The sequence below is a fragment of the Rattus rattus genome, chromosome 4, assembly GCF_011064425.1.
Source record: "Rattus rattus isolate New Zealand chromosome 4, Rrattus_CSIRO_v1, whole genome shotgun sequence".
Lineage (NCBI taxonomy): Eukaryota > Metazoa > Chordata > Mammalia > Rodentia > Muridae > Rattus > Rattus rattus.
In genome coordinates, this window is record NC_046157.1 from 180,900,731 (window position 1) to 180,917,909 (window position 17,179).

Consider the following 17,179-nt stretch of genomic DNA (forward strand, 5'->3'; position numbering starts at 1 on the left):
CTTTGCTAGCTTATTTTTTAAATAAAGGTTTATCAAAATAACATTCTGTTTAAGTATATAAAATATTTAACTATTCCTCAAGTAGAGACTTAAGGAGTTCCTTCTCATAAATCAAAACGAAAACAAAAACCCTAAGTTTACAGGGGTTGGTAGTATACACCCACAGTTCAAGCAGGAGAAGCAGGAGGACTGCAAGTTCCGGGCCAGCCTGAGAGAGAGTGAGAATCTCTCTCTAAAGAGAGAGGGAAAGAGAAGGTGGGAAGAGGGTGGGCTGCAGAGAGAACAGTGAGACTTAGCACCCTAGCTACTCCTGAAAATACTAACAAAGAAAAACAGTTCTCCTAAGAGTCAATTATTTTTTATATAAGAAACAAAAAGTACACTCTGTTAATATGTATGTATATATAATACAGACTTAAGTATTAACGAACTTTGAAGTAAATATGATTTTAAATGTTAATTTTGTGAAGCTATATCCATTTAAAAAGGCTTCATATTACAGACTAATAAAAACTATGTAAACGATCTAGTGAGAATAAATATTTAGAGATACAAGGAAAACTTAAGCAAATCTGATGTGGTCAATGTGACACACTTTAGTACTTAGTAGTACTTACTATTAACATGGCACATTTTAAGGAATGCTTGTGCATGTCTTATTCCAATGGGCTCAACGTGTTTCTATGTTAAGAATCTGTTAACAGAGATATTCCTGTAGACACTGAAGATACAGGTACAAATCCTAAGGCTCTAGTGGGGAAACTGCAGCCACATAACAGAGGCAGCCACTGTGATGTGAGAGGTGGGGCTTGGCCAAGTCTCACGCTGCTCTGTATCCTGGAGCAGGTGCCAAAGCCCTGTGCTTCAATTGATGCTGAATACGTGAGGTCATCCACTTCAACATCTATTTCTATCTTTAGAAAGTAGAGAGCAAAAGGGTCAACCGTAAGCCTGGAGTTGGGACTCCTACCTGTAATCCCCAGACAAGAAAGAGGAGGAGAATGGGAGGAGCTCCAGGCCAGCTCAGGGTACATAGCAAGACCCTGTCTCCAAAAGAAAAATGAAAACAGAAGGAAAAAAAAAAAGAAGTGGGAACATTTCTTGAATCAAATTACTTACGTTAGCTGTCGTGTCCAAAGATGAAAGTAATTTTTCAAGTACTGTATGTGTTCTGGTTGTACCCCTGTAATAACCACAGCAGTAAAGCTATCTTTCTCTTTCTCCTCTACAATAAGATTGTGTAGGAATCTTTCATCATCATTTGTAATATGAACAGAATCAGCTGGCTAAAAGAGTAAATACAAACAGAATGGATTAGATCACCCAGAAGTATAATTATATTTAAGTGTTAGAGTGATTAAAAAAATCTTATTTTTAGTGTTTTAAAACAATTTTTAGTGCTAGGTATGGTAGTGCATGCCTCTAATCTCAGGACTTGGGAAAGGCAAAGGCAGGCTGATCTCTGAATTAGAATCCAGTCTAGGCTTCCTAGAGAGAGCTCCAGGCCAGTTAAAGCTGGGATCAGCAGACTGGGCTGATGGAGAAGCAACAGCACCCCAGAAGCCGGTTATGAAAAGTTCAACAGGGAGAGCGTGTTATTTCATACAACTGAACAAGGAAGCGGACAACTGGCCGGAAGACTGTCTGCGAAGAACAGGACCTATAGGACAGTCTTCAGGTCACGGACATCAGAAGAAGGGAGCTGCAATGGACATTCTTCACATACATTATCGACATTTCCTTCCACTCACATCGGGAAGGAATGGCGTCATTTACATGAACCCAGTCCAGGGAAGGCACTGCCATGTCTCCACAGAACTGAGGCATGGCCAGCTCACATCAACAACACATCCATTTAAGACTTCATCTACTCCCTACTCAGAGAACCTCAAATCCACCCACATTCTGAAAATCAGTAGCAAGGAGAGAAGAGTTGGAAGAAATAGAAAAGAATTGTTCAAAGGGGCTACAGAGATGATATCCCAGGAAGAGAGCAATCTGCTTTGTTCTGAGCACCCACACCAGGTATCCCATGGTAACCACCTACAACTTCAGTTCCAGGGGACCAGATGACTCTGGTCTCCATATGCAGCTGCATGACAATGCACAAACACAGCCCCTCTCCAACCCTGGGCAAAAATATGAGTTAAAAAAAAAGAATTCTTTAAAAACCGATAAGAAGCAAATATTACTGCTTGTCTGTTCAGATGAAGAAGCTCTGAGTTCCATCCTTAGCACAGGAGGAAAAACAACTGTGCCATCGTCGATTTAACAGAATCGAGTCTCATGAGCAGGTCGCTCAGGCACACCTTCTAGACAATTACCTTGGTGAAGGTTAGCCTCTGGAATGTCTATGAGGGATTTTCTTGATTAGGTTGGTGTTAGGAGACCCAGTGGTCCTAACTGATTTGTAAAGAGGAGAGCTAAGCATACAGTGTAGACTGTATGCTACAGTCTGGCCTGAGGATAAGGTATGGCAGGCTGCCCCACACATTGTACTGCAACGACCTCCACTGCTGGGTGAACCTAGTTCTAGGACGTTAGCAAAAACAAACCATTCCTGGCTAAGTTGCTTTTGTCATCATATTGTGTCACAGCAACAGAAAAGGCAGTCAACAAAACAGCAGCCAGTATCAGTATCCTGTCTGTAACTCTAACACTCTAGAGACGGAGACAGGAGGATTACTAAGTTAGAGAGCAGCCTGGACTATATAATGAGCAGACCAGGCTAAACTAACATGTGAAGCCCTGGCTCAGGCAAGCAAGCAAAAGGCAAATACATGAACAAAAAGTCGCTGCTGCTTTCTACTGCTATGAAGGGACAGCATGGCCACAGTACCCTAAAAAGAAAAAAATTTAGGTTGGGGTTGGGGGGATCCTGGTTCCAGAGTTTAGTAGAGTCTATGGCCACCATTGTGGGGATGGCAGCACCAAGCAGGCGTGGCACTGAGAAGGAGCTGAGAGCTAACGTCTGATCCACAAACATGAAGCAAAGGGAGAGCTAACTGGGCTTTTGAAATCTCAAAGCCCACCCTCAATGGCACACCTCCTCTAACAAGGCCACACCTCCTAATCCTTCCTAAACAGTTCCACCAACTGGATCATGTACTCAAACAGAAGAGCCTAGAAGGGCTACCCTAACTCAAACCAGTACATCCCACTCCCAAGCCCTGCAGCTTATAACCACATCATAATGCAAAATGAATTTAGTTCCATTTCAGAAGTCTCCAGTCTTTCACAGTCTCAAAGTCTCTTCTGAGACTCAAGAAAACCTCTTAGTTGTAACCCCCTATAAAATAAAAAAGCAATTCCATATTTCCAGCATAAAATAGTATAGAAAGTACATAATGAAGGAATACTGGACAAAAATATGAATGAAACCCAATAGGTTAGACTTCAAATCCTGTAGCCTCCCGTCTGATGCTGAAGAGCTTAGCTTGTTCTATCTTCCAGCATTGCTGACTGCAACACACTTGCCTCTCCAGCTGGTTCCAGTGCCAATGCAGCTCTCACTGGCAGGCAGCCCAGGATCTGGCATCTTAAACATCTCACGGCACCCAGTGCAACCCAGCATTCGCTTTCACAGATCCATGAAATGGCATCTCCAAGTGTCCAGGTGAAAACGCCCCATCCACATGCCTTGTCTCAGTAGCTTGCTTTCTTTAATGGCACAGGAGGATTTCACAACCTCTTTGTATTTTTCATGACTTTAAAGCTAGAACTATGTGGCAGGTGCAAATTAAGCTGCCTGTTAGGAGTAGAATTGGTCCCTCCTTGAATTATATTTGTTAAGTTTTGTTGTCTTTGTTGTTAGGATGAGATAACTCCACAGGCTTTTTCCTTTCACAAACTGCAGGTATAGCTAGAAGAGTCTCACCCTGAAAGCACTACTTCCTTTATTCCATTTTTCCTTATCATTCAGCACAAACCAGGGGGCCAGCATTTAATTTCTTAGTGCTATTTTTCTCCCTGCATACTCTGCATTACTATAGATCTACATAGGAGAGACGACTAACAAGTACAAGACAAACCAGTATTAGGCTGTCTTGAACTTTTTGCAAGGAAATTAGTCCCAAACACTTCCATTTAGCCACAGGCAGATTTTTAGGACAACGGCAAAAAGCAGCCATTTTCCGTGCCAAAATATCACAAGAATGGTCTCTGGCCCATTGCTAATATTGTCGCCCTCTAAAATCCCTTGAGCTGGGCTTTCTCTCAGCAATACTAATTTCCACACTCAACTAGGATTGTCCTTTAAGCACTGTTTACAGCATCCAATTGCTTTATTTAGTCCAAAGTCCTAAAGACTACCACATTTCACAAACAAACTACAGCACAGTGAGGCCTGTCATAGAAATACTATAATCTCAGGTTCCACCTTCTGCCGGGTTACCATTTTATTTATTACTGTGATAAAACACCATGACCATGGCAATTTATGAAAGAAAGCATTTAGTTGGGTCGATGGGTTCAAAGGTGGTAAGGTCACGACCATCATGGGGCATTAGGCAGGCGTGGTGCTAGTGCAGCAGCCGACTTCCTCCTCCAATGAACCCACCCCTCCTAATCCTTCTCCAAACAGTTCTACCAATTGGAGACCAGAAACAAACAACCCACAAAAATATGGAACTGACCAGATAAGTACTCCAGTGCAAAGTCACTGAAAGTATATGTAATTTATGAGTCTCATTTCTCAAACCAAAAAATTATAAACATTTAAAGTTCAAGTTGTCACTGCTATTCAAATTCTAACAATCTACAGGGAAAAAAATTCCATAATTTGGGGAAAATGTTACGCAAAGATAACCAAGCACTGTATTTATCATTATATAGAAATCTTTCAAACAGATAAAATAATAGTACAACCTTCACTGGAAATCTTATGAAGCAATTTAAACACCCTCTTCTGGTGTCAGGGTGGCCAGGTACACAGGCAGTATATATACATGCTTTCAGACAAAACACTGACACACATAACCTTTTTAAAATGTGTTGCATACCACAAAGATTTCTAAAATGAAGAATACTCAAGATGTTGATGTAGGAAATGTTGAGATCAAGGCTCTAAGTATACATGTTTTTAAAACACTGAACTGTAAAGAAATCCAGCAAACTGTTGTCGGTGCCTTTCTTGGCACCCAGGTATTTTACTGTTCCCTATAGCATTATGCACAATTTATTTTCAAGTAAGAAAGACATTTTAAAACTATTACTTGTGTTTTAAAGACTTATTTTTATGGGCTGGAGAGATGGCTCAGTGGTTAAGAGCACTGACTGCTCTTCCAGAGGTCCTGAGTTCAATTCCCAGCAACCACATGGTGGCTCACAACCACCTGTAATGGGATCTAGTGTGTCTGAAGACAGCTACAGTGTATTCACATATATTAAATATGTAAATAAGTAAATAAATAAATAAATCAGTAAGACTTACTTTTATTATGTGTAGATGTATATATAAAGGGATATATGCAAATGTGAGGATATGGTTGTAACAAAATCTCACACCGCTAAAGTTCCAATTTCCTGAAATTACATTATCCCTGGTTCCTATTATTACTTCATAACAAAAACTTTAAAATTGATGTTCTGTACCAGAGAGGTAGCTCATGGGTAAGGCAGTTGACACCAACCTGAGTTCAATCCCTGGAACCCTCTCCTTCTGGTTGTCCTTTGGCCACATGTACACTGTGGCACATGCACACACACCCCTCATAAAATAAATGAATAAAATGTCAAAAAAATGTGAATACAAATCCAAACCAAGGTTTGCAACTTTTTAAGTAATTTATATAGTTTCCTAAGTTAACTTATATAAAAAGTCTTAGCTTAAAAAAAAGAAAAATACATAAATGATCATTTTGCTACTTATATGTAACTAAAGGGAAATATGAAAATATAACATTTTGAAAATCTCTTACCTTCAAGTTTTTAAAACACTGACATCTCAGTAATAAGTCAGAAAATACCCTGTCCTATTATGTGGTCAAAGAAGTGAATGTGTAATTTTGAGCTATAAAATGCACTGTACCTTTCTGTTTCTAATGTATCCACTATATATTGCCTCTTTGTTTTTCTCCTTCTTCTCAAAATCTTCTTTAGAAAGCACGAGCTCATGGACATCCTTGGAGTCTATAGGTTTGCTTATCATCTGCCAAACAATTTAAAAAGTACATCAGTTCCTGACAGTCTGTCAAACCCAAAATATTTGGATCAGTTTTCACTGTCAGGGAAAATTTTCACTTACTCTGGCTGATTGCCCAACAAAGAAAACAGCCTGTTTGCCTCCAACACCAAAATAGGAAATATCACTGTTCAAACTGCGTGGTACTGGTACTGGCCGGACATATCCTGAGTGATCACTAGAAGAAAATACTGTATCAATATAGTGCTTTAAAACAATCTACTTGGGATAGAGGGAGAAGCCAGTCCAGTTTGGGCAGCCTGGGATACATAGTAACTCAATCTCAAAACCTCCCACCCACTGAAACACCCTACCAAAATCATCAAATGTACTCTAGGGATGTAATGCAGAGGTAGAGTATTTGCCTAGCATCTGCAAAGCCCTGCATGTGGTACAAAATACACATGGATATAAACACACATAAAATAAAGTTTTTTTTAAAAAAAATCATAGTAGATAAGTGTCACAGAAGAAATTACTTACAAGACAAAAATTTAAACAACTATATTTAGATATTCAAAACACAGAAACCATAACTATAAAGTATAAGAGTATTTTGCCAAATATATCAGTAAAAATCATTAATAGTAAAATAAATACTTTTTATTATCTAGATTTTGCATTTGGAAAGAATAAAGTGTAAAACGCACATAAGTGATTGGGTCGTGAACACAAGGCATTTGAGGGCTAAAGGATCATCATCGCACCTAAATGTAAATAATTGCAAAAGAAGAATAGAGAAAAAAAGTATTTGGAGAAATAATGGGCTACACTTTCCAAATATAAGGAAACTTCTTACACAAATTTTTAAAAATTAATTCCAAAGAGGATTAAATTATAAAGATTCACAGCTAGATACATCAGAGTTCAACTATTTAAAGTCAAAAAGAGAAACCAAGCTAGTGGTATATGCCTGGAATCCTGGAATTTGAGAGTAGCAGCTGGTGGACCTCTGTGAGTTCAAAACCATTCTGGTCCACATATCGAGTTCCAGACCAGCTGGAGCTACAAAGTGAGACTCTTCCTTAAAAACCAGAGCGGGAAAGAGCGAACCATTTCTGTGGTCTAGAAATGTTTAAGCCAAACTAGACTACTATAAGTCAAGGTGCTGATGAAAATACCTAGAAAAATTAAAAGCTGCAAAGGACTTTACCTCCTGCTAAAAATGTATTAGTGGGACTGGACAGATGGGTCAGCAGTTAGGAGCACTTGGTGCTCCTGAGAATACTGAGTATCATTCTCCAGCACCCACATCAGGTGGCTCAACCACCTGGAACTCCAGCTCCAAAGGATATGACACCCTCTTCTGGCCTTAGTGAGCACTTGAACACACATACACAAACACACATGCTGGCTGCACACAGAAGAAAGTAACTGGAATTACATGTGAAACTCCTTCTTTCTTGTAGAAAGAATCAACTCAAACATACGGTTACAACAGCTAAGCTCGGTCTCATCACATTTTCTTCACAGTTCTCATCAATAACTTAAAATGTTCACATTTCTCAATAGAGCAAATATAAAGCAAAAGGTGTTTTCTTCCGTGACCCTTCCTTTTTCCATAGCCTGTCTCTTATAATATCACCCTTGTATCAAGTTGAAACTGAAAAGAGCAGAAAAGCAACCAATGATTTATTCTATGCAAGTGGATGCCAGGGTTAAAAGGATAACACATGATGATGTTGCAGAAATTGGAGTGGGTCAAGAACATGCAGCAGCTACAATTATTTACAGACACTATACATACATGTATGTACGTATGCATACATACACATATACATAATTAATCCAGAAAAAGGGTGCTTTGTATCAAAAATGGTTTGAGTTAAGTTAAAAAGTTGGTTTATGGGGGTTGGCGAGATGGCTCAGCAGTTAAGAAAACTAACTGCTCTTCCAGAGGTCCTGAGTTCAATTCCCAGCAATCACATGGTGACCATCTGGAATGGGATCTGATGCCTTCTTCTGGTATGTGTGAAGACAGCTAGAGTGTACTCACATACATAAAATAAATAAATCTTTGATCTAGAGAAAAATCAGTGTCTTGTGAGTCCAGTGAACACATAACTGTAGCTGGACTGTAGGCTGTACCAGATCAATCAACTGCAAAGGCAGAAAGAGGATTCCCTGGCTCCTTCTTTCCCCAGTTTCCTACCACTTTCTTTATTTTTTTTAAATCAATTTTCTTTATCCTTGTCAAGCAAATGCAAAATCATACACTCAGACTGTAAAATCATAGTGTCATATACCTTCAGGCTTGTGTCCCCACCCCAAGCCGCCTTTTTAGACAAGGTTTGTCTATACAGCCTTGGCTGTCCTGGAACTTGCTCTGTAAATCAGGCTATCCCCAAGAGATCCGTCTGCTTCTGATTGAGTGTTGGGAATAAAGGTGTATGTCACCACGCAGAGCTTCATTCTGGCTTCTTAACCACTCTTGAGTGTCACCCATTTGTGACAACAGTACAAAGGATGGCTATGGAGAACTGCTGCACCAGGAGTAAGAAATAACTAGGACAACAGCTCATGCTTACTGTACGGCAGGCACTAGGTCAAGATGGTACGCTTCTTAATTCAGTTTTCACAAAACCTTCATAGACTATATCCCCATTTCCTAAGCATATAAAGTAACACACCAAGGTCAGGTATTGTGACAAGTGTCCCACAGCCAATAAATAGTCAGGTAATCCAAACCAGGTAGAATGATAGCAAGGGGTGGGGTCCTTGTTCTTCATTCACTACATTGTCAGACTGGACTAGAAGGACTGAGGGAGTGGCTCAGCAGAGGGCACTTGCCTGAGTTCTACTGCCAACACCACAAAAACCTGACAATCACCGAAAACCTTTGCTCATCTGATGAAACTCTAGAGTGCACTGAAACAGGTTACAGGAATGAGTTCCTACACCCAGCTCCCCTGTGCAGTAAGCATTGTCTACAAGTGTGTTCTGATACAAAGTTGGGTTCTATAATATCTGGGATAGTCTGAAAAACTGAGCCTGGAAATAAAAATACAGAATTCTAATGAATTGTATGTAATTCTAGGCATTTTCAAGTAGTATGAGATGGTTTAGAAAGATTAGCACCATTCTTCCATCCTAATTAAATATTCAATGTTAACATAACTCACACAGACCTCAAGAAATGCACAAGTATCATTCAGTGGAAAAGCACATGTTCTATTTTGGAGTATGTATCACAACATCCTGTAATAAAATAAACATGCTGATAAAATCAAGCCCTCTAACACATCATCTTCATCCTAGAGCACACTAGAGGTCTTACCCTTATTAAAATATGCAAGTACCAGTATGAAGGAAAAGCATGATTTTCTAACCTTTCAAAGTCACCTTGTCTTGTGAATTTTGACAGCCTATACACAGCCCAGTTGTTAAGCTGTTTAGAAGTCATTCCTCTTCCATTATCCACTACTGCGACAGCAGGTTTTCCTTGTGTTTCATCAAAAAGCTATGAAATAAAAGACAGGAAAACTCCAATCAATACTTAAAACATGAAAAGTTGAGTGTGAAATTCAGTAAGCCTACTCATATCACGGGTATAAGTATAAATGAATACAGTTTTCTTAGGTGGCCTGGAGGTGGTGGTGCCTTTAATCCCAGTACTTGGGAAAAGAATTCTTTGAGTTCAAGGCCAGTCTGCTCTACAGAATGAGTTTTAGGACAGCCAAGGCTACACAGAGAAACCCTGTCTCAAAAAACTAAACCAAATGAACAAACAAAAACAATTTTCTTAAAGACACTGAATTATATCTATCAAAAGCTTCAGAATTCTTAATGTTTTTTACGGAAACATCATTTCTCAGAATTTAACTTAAGAAAATAATAAAGGCATGTATAAATATACACTATTCCCACAATGCTTCTTATAGCAAAAGTATGGGAGGAAAAACAATCTGTCTGGGAACAGAAGACTGATTTCATAAGTTACCCTGGAGTTAACAAAACCTTCTGCATTAACACTGAATATTTAAGTGTTTACAATGAGTGTTAAAAAAGAAATTATAAATAAAAGTGAGTACATAAAGACATGTATAAATAAGTACAACATACACAAAAGAAACTGAATTTTTCCCATATACTAACAAGAAAGATTACAAGGTCTTTATGTGTGATTTTCTTACCAACTTGATCTGTATTCTCCTAACACCAACATTTCGAGAAGTAGCTGACAATGAATTGTCGATTAATTCTGCAAGAGCAAATGCTGGAAGAGATTGAGAAAACATTGCTTAGCCTCTCCATCCCAAACTTTTTATAAAAGTGGAAGGAACTCCAGTATCTTAAAGCAACCACTTTTATTTTCCAAAGAGGTACAAGTATTAAGTATTACCCTGAGTCTAATGATGTTATTCAAGTAAGTTTCATCATCAATCACTACGTATAAAAATATCATTAGGCATCAATCCAAGCAACACAGTTAAGACCCTGTATCAAAAAACAGCAGCAATGAGAAAGGGCAGGTTTGGGAAGCTAGTCTGGTGGCCAAAGGCCTGTAGCCTCAACTACTAAGAGGCTGAGGCCAGAGTTAAATGCAAGGTCAACCTGGATTACAAAGTGCGTTCCTGAGTAATCCAGTGAGAGCATGCCCTAGATTCAATCCTCTGTAAGCACACGCACGCACACAGCTGGCTTGCATGTAGAACTCTAAAGACTAACAAAGCCATGTCAAATGACAACGTGTGTTGATGTACAGCTAGAATGATGGTTTGAATAGCCCTGTGATTCACATTTGAATGTTAAGTCTCCTGTTTGAATGACCCTATGACTTACATTTGAATGTTAAGTCTCCTGTTGGTGGAACTGTTTGGGAAGAATCAGGGGGTGTGGCCTCGATGGAGGGGGTGTTACTGGGGGTGGGACATGAGCTTTCAGAAGAAAGGCTCCTGCCATTCCCAATGTGCCCTCCCTCTGCCTCACGCTTGCAGATCCTGGCATGAGCTCTCAGCTGCTACTCCACATGCCCTCGTACCACCATCAAACTCCACTGAGTCTCTTCATAGCAACAGAAAGTTAGCAGGCACCTGTGATCTCAGCACTCCAGGGACTAAGGTCAGAGGGTTGTCAGGAGCTCAAAGAGAAACTGCACTCCCAAACATAGTTCCTACGATGATTTAAATCATCAGCGTGGCAGGATCTAGAATTAGCTTGGAGACAACTCCCTGGGAATATCTGTGAAGGATTTTTTTTTTTTTTTAAAGATAAAGCTAATTAAGTAGGAAGCCCTATCCTAGCTACCAGACTGAGTAAGATCAGTAAAGCCAGGTAGGCATACCAGTTAGTTTCTAGTGTCATCCTGACACAACGTAAAGTCGCCTGGGAAGAGGACGCCTTACATGAGGAACTGCCCAAAGGACCTGCAAGCATGCCTGTGGGAGACTGTCGGCCTGCAAGCATGCCTGTGGGAGACTGTCGGCCTGCAAGCATGCCTGTGGGAGACTGTCGGCCTGCAAGCATGCCTGTGGGAGACTGTCGTGATTAGAATTGGTGTGGAAGGACCCCGTCCACTACAGGTGGGTCCATCCCTAGGTAGATGACAGCAGGAGAACCAGAGAGTGAGAGAGTTAGCAGCATTCCTTCTTGGTTTCTGATGCATTCCTGCTTGAAATCCTGTCCTGATTCCCTCACTGGATTGTGACCCAGAAGTTTAAGAAGAATAAATCCTGGGGTTGGGGGGATTTAGCTCAGTGGTAGAGAGCGTGCCCAACAAGAACAAGGCCCTGGGTTCGGGCCCCAGATCCAGAAAAAAAAAAAAAAAAAAAAAAAAGAAGAAGAATCCTTCTCTCCCTTAAGTTGCTTCAAGTAATTGATTTGTCTGAGTATCCGAAAGCCAATAGGATATCAGGTATGAACACTCATCCTTCTCTTCTGATAGGGTGGGATATGACTAGATTGTTTTCTGTGCAGGCTGTGTCTTTTTGTCTATGATGAAGAGTAAAAAACAGAACAAACACACCCTTCCTTAAACTGCTTTTTGTCAGGTATTTCATCATAGCAACAGAAAGAATGTTATGTTCTTACTATATAAACCAAGCCAAAAATATGTTAAATAATATTGCTTCACTATTTCCTCCAAATTAAAACGTTCTCTCCCACAAACTCACAGGACCCAGGAAGTAAGCAAAACTGACAAGGCTCTAGACTCTAAAACAGGCTCAAGTCAGGCTCAGTGGCACAGCCAGGGAAATCTGTGTGAGTTTGAGGTCATCCTCAAACATCCTGTGTGAGGTAAGTTCTAACTAGCCAGAGCTACAAAATGAGACCCAGTATCACAACAAAACAAAGCAAACCAAACAATAAACAAGGCTCAGAAAACTCCTGAATCTTAGAAGATTCATTTCCAAAGTTATAAAGAAGCCTGTGAGCTATGCAGGGAGCCCCCAGGATACAGCTTTCACAAGTTACCACCATGCCAGGTGGGCTTTCCAGTGATACAACTGCTTTTCAATCACACATGCTCCTGAAAGTGGCCCCAATAAAGTCACTGGGGTTTGCTGACCCACACTAGGGTGGGACAGTTTCTTTGGTTGTCACTGGAGCCCTTTCTGTTCATATCTCTTCCAGAACATCTATACAACGAATGGCAGCACATGTCTCCATGCTACTGACTACATCCTACACGTGTGGCAGCACGTGTCTCCATGCTACTGACTCCTACAGCACTACCAACTTCACATTCAATTATTACTGGCAGCACTTTTTACACTCTCCTCCCTGCAAAGCAACCACTTAACCATTTCTCACGTTCGCTTCTCTAATTAAAAAGATTATGCAGGGTAGTGGTGGCACAGGCCTTTAATTCCAGGACTTGGGAGGCAGGCAGATCTCTGTGCATTTGAGGCCAGCCTATTCTACAGAGCTAGTTCCAGGACAGCCAAGGCTACACAAAAAAACCCTGCCTGGAAACCAATGTTCCCCCTCCCCACACCCCCACAAAGGACAGGGGGAAAGGAACACTGAGACAAGTTTGAATTTCTGCCTCTAGAAATATATGCAGTTTACATAAGTAATTACTTTGGTGAATTCAGTTAGTGTTAAGTATCACACAGGAAGCTGAAACAGGTATTATCCTTAACAAAGATACTACACAGCCAGAGGTAATGCCTTTGTTTCACTGACATACATACAATAAAACTCAGGTCCATCTGCTCAAAGAAAATACACAGAAGAAATGATGAATATGACCTGAAGCCCAGCCACAACAAAGTAAGGAAGCACCAGAAGCAAAGCAATGAGAGAAGATCTTGGGATTTGCTGCAAAGTTAGCAGAAGCCAGAGGTTAAACAGAGACTCTTCACTTGTCTATATAATGAAGGCACAACTGAAAACTGATACAGTCTGTACAGTAATTAAGCTACTCCGAAAGTCTTTAAAACAATTTATCTGTTGACTACACAGTATATATTCAGAAATGTATCTCCAAGGAAATTATTTAAAATTGACTCAAATTTCAAATATTTAAGTACCTACTACCTGCCAGACACTGCTCTAGGGATAGCACAGTTCAAAGGTTCTTGTCTAGAGTTGCACATTTTACTGGAAGATGAGAAATAAAATGTAATTATGGTACAGGTAGCTAGCTCATCAGTAAAGGTGCTTGCCATCAAGCCTGACAACCGGAATCATCCTGACAACTCATATGGTAGCAGAGAAGCATCTTCTACTAGCTGTCTGGACCTCCACATGCATGCCTTGGTATATATGCTCCATAAAGAAGGATGGATGGACGAACGGACGGATGGATGGACGGATGGATGGATGGATAGGATGGATGGATGAATGGGTAGATGTCAGCTTTTAAAAACATAATCATAGGCTGAGGATGGTGGTATGTGTTTTTAATCCTACAACAAGGGAGGCAAAGCATGAAGAGCACTGAGAGTTCAAGACCAGCCTGACAAACAAAGGGAGTTCCAGGACAGGCCCTAATGGGTTAAGGTGAGGCTCTACAGCAAAGAGCACGTGGTGCTCAGAGTTCATTTCACATCAGGTGGCATACAACTGCCGGAAACTCCAGTTCCAGAGGATCTAATGCCCTCCTCTGGACTCCACTCCACATGTATATGGTATACATATACATATGCAAATACTCTCACACATTAAAAAAAGTAAGTCTTTAAAAAATAATATAGGGCTGGACCTATGGGTCAGCTATTGGCTATTTTTCTAGAAGGCCTGGGTCCAACTCAACACCAGTCCAAAGGGATCCAACAGCCTATTCTGCTTCTGGCTTCTGGCAGGTGGATCTCTTTGAGTTCAAGCCAAAACTGGCCCAGGACAATCAGGGTTACATAAACAATAGACAGACAGATAAAATAAGTAGATAGATGAATGAATGGATGAATGAATGAATGAGTAAAATTTTAAAATAAAAAGAATCCATGACCACAGTTAGGTGTGATGGTGCAGGCAGATCTCTGTGAGTCTGAGGGCAGATTAGTCTACACATCAGAAGAGCTCCAGGTCAGCCAGAGCTACAGAGTGAGACACTCTCCAAAGAGGGGAGCAGGGACAGAAAAACACTAGAAATAAGTGATTACAGTAAGTGTGGTAGTTTGAATGATAATGGCCCCACAGACTCTTACGTTTAAATGCTTGGTCCCCAGTTAGAAGTGTGACCCTAATTAGGAGATGTGTCATTGGGAATGGGCTTTGAGGTTTCAAAAGCTCATAGCATTTCATTTAGCTCTCTCCACCTCCAGCTTACAGGTCAGGTATAAACTCTTAGCTACTGCTCCAGCACCATGTCTGCTTGCTGCCACCATGATGAACATGGACGCTACTGCCCTCTTCTATTAAGAGCTCTAGATTCTTTTACATATTGCCATGGCCAGTGCCTCTTCCCAGCAAGTGAAAAGCAACTAAGAAGTAAGTAAATTCTACTTGTTGGGCATGTTAAAAGGCAGTATGTGCAATAGGGTAAAATGAGCAAAGAGATCAAATAACAAAGGCACAAGTATACACATAATTAAAGATAAAAAATAGATCTTAAACAAAATTTTGAAGCTTATTTCCGGAGGTGGAGAGATGGCTAGCTGCTCCTCCAGAGGACTTAGGTTCAATTCCCAGCACCCACACAGAAGATCACAACCCTGTAACGCCAGTCTGAGGGCTTCTAACAACCTCTTCTGACCTCTGTGGATACTGCATTCACATGGTACATAGACCTACACACAGGCAAATACTCACAATCATAAAATAAAACAAGTACTTTTTAAAAGCTTATTTCCACTCCAAACTTTCCGGTCAATGTAACCTCTACAGATACTGGAGACTGGAGGTGAGGAAAGCAGAGACGACAGGAGCCTTGAGAGCAGGCAGGCTCACAGAAGAGACGTTCGAATGGGCTGAAAGTAGATAAAGAACTAGAGGTGCTGTCCGTCAATGGTGCATACAGGGTGGCAGGCCATGAAAGAACTTTCTACTTGTCTGTTAATACCACTTCTGCACTTAACATACATAAAATACACGGTTTAAAATCAACTAATAGAAAAGAATCTGAAATGATAAACATCAGATGTTGGTGAGGACTACACTCAGGTAGTAGCAATATGGTTGTTTCTCACATTCTATTCACTTATCTATCTTTTTCTAATTTCTGACAGTAAAACACATTTAAGAGAAAAGAACTTTAATACAGTTTATAATGAGCACGGTAATGGCATAAAGTAGTTTGGAGTCTGAAGAAAAGATCTGGTAAACCACAGTCCATAAGGTTAAAAAGGCAAGTGGTCAAGGTTTAGAAGAAGTATTAAAGACAAGGCAACAGGCACGCAAATGCGATTTTTACACTTTAACTCCGTAAATAAATTTACAAAATAGGGACTGGTTATAACTCTGAAGTAGAATGTTAACCCTATATGTGCCAAGGCTCTGGGCCTAATCCTGAATAAGCAAATAAAAAATAAGAGGAAAGTAAAAGGTATTTTCTTAACTAGAGATGGTTTAGAGCCACCAGGATGAATAAACCCAGAGAAACAAGTATTTAAGACACAAAAAGATGTCTAACTATAAGATCCCTCATTGTACTAAAACACATCTAAGTCTATTAGTAGGTTAACTGTGACTATGTTTACCCTCAGCTGACTTCTGGGTTCAATGGTAAACGTCTGCTCTGCAGTCTTAGTAACTCCAGGTCTCCGGAAGCCACGGAGAAGTCAAGTGTGTAGTACTGCACACACCTGTGATCTTTGGGCTCCTATAGGCAACAACAAGAGAATCTCTGGAAGCTTTTGGTTCCGTTACCCTGGCCAAGAGCTCTCTTCTGACTTTCTTTCACATGTACACTGTGGCAGAAACATATCTGCACACACATCACACACTATTAAAAGAAAATAGACTGGGGCTGCAGAGATTGCTCAACAGTCAAGAGCAGGTGCTGCTCTAGAGAGGACCTGAGTTTGGTTTCTAGCCCTCCCACCATCCATCCCTAGATGACTCCTAATTCCAGCTGCAAGGTTCTGACACCCTCTTCTGGCTCCCTGGGAAATCACTCATGTGGTATACATCCATCCACTCAAGTACACATACATATACACGAATAAGTAAAAAGAAATTTTTAAGCAAAGAAAAATTCTAATTTTAGTCAAACACATACAAAGAAACTAAGATAGTAGAACAAAACGAGTTACCATGCCTTGTAATACAGTGGAATGAAAGGAATGTGAAAGAACTGCATGTGGACCAAAGGAGAAAAGATTAACAACTTTTAAAACATGGGGGAACACATTACTTACGCAAAGGATTCTGCCCTTCACTTGCATAATACTCATACATGCCACTTTTAACCAGAGTGTCATAGTGAGGTAGAAAGTCAATTCTTTCTTTTGTTGCTGTCAGTAGCGACTGGTCAACTGACTGCAGTAGGTACAGAGTGACTCCATCTTTAACAGTGTCGTCTGTAATCGAGAGTTAAAATCGTAAGTGTAGAGCAGCATCAGAAACTCTGTGAATACATTCTGAATAGGTAATTGTATCTATGAAATGCCC

General features: G+C 40.4%; 1 protein-coding gene across 1 annotated transcript in view; it reads right to left on the reverse strand.

The window, feature by feature from the left end:
• The window catches only part of Smchd1 (structural maintenance of chromosomes flexible hinge domain containing 1), a 127,908-nt gene that overhangs the window by 97,642 nt on the left and 13,087 nt on the right, over positions 1-17,179 (reverse strand). The window contains exons 3-8 of the mRNA XM_032901759.1: positions 16,927-17,088; positions 10,315-10,397; positions 9,511-9,641; positions 6,245-6,359; positions 6,029-6,148; positions 1,120-1,286 (exon numbers count right to left, since the gene is read on the reverse strand). Of these exons, the coding sequence (XP_032757650.1) occupies positions 1,120-1,286; positions 6,029-6,148; positions 6,245-6,359; positions 9,511-9,641; positions 10,315-10,397; positions 16,927-17,088 (778 nt within the window). The remainder of the gene's footprint in view (positions 1-1,119; positions 1,287-6,028; positions 6,149-6,244; positions 6,360-9,510; positions 9,642-10,314; positions 10,398-16,926; positions 17,089-17,179) is intronic.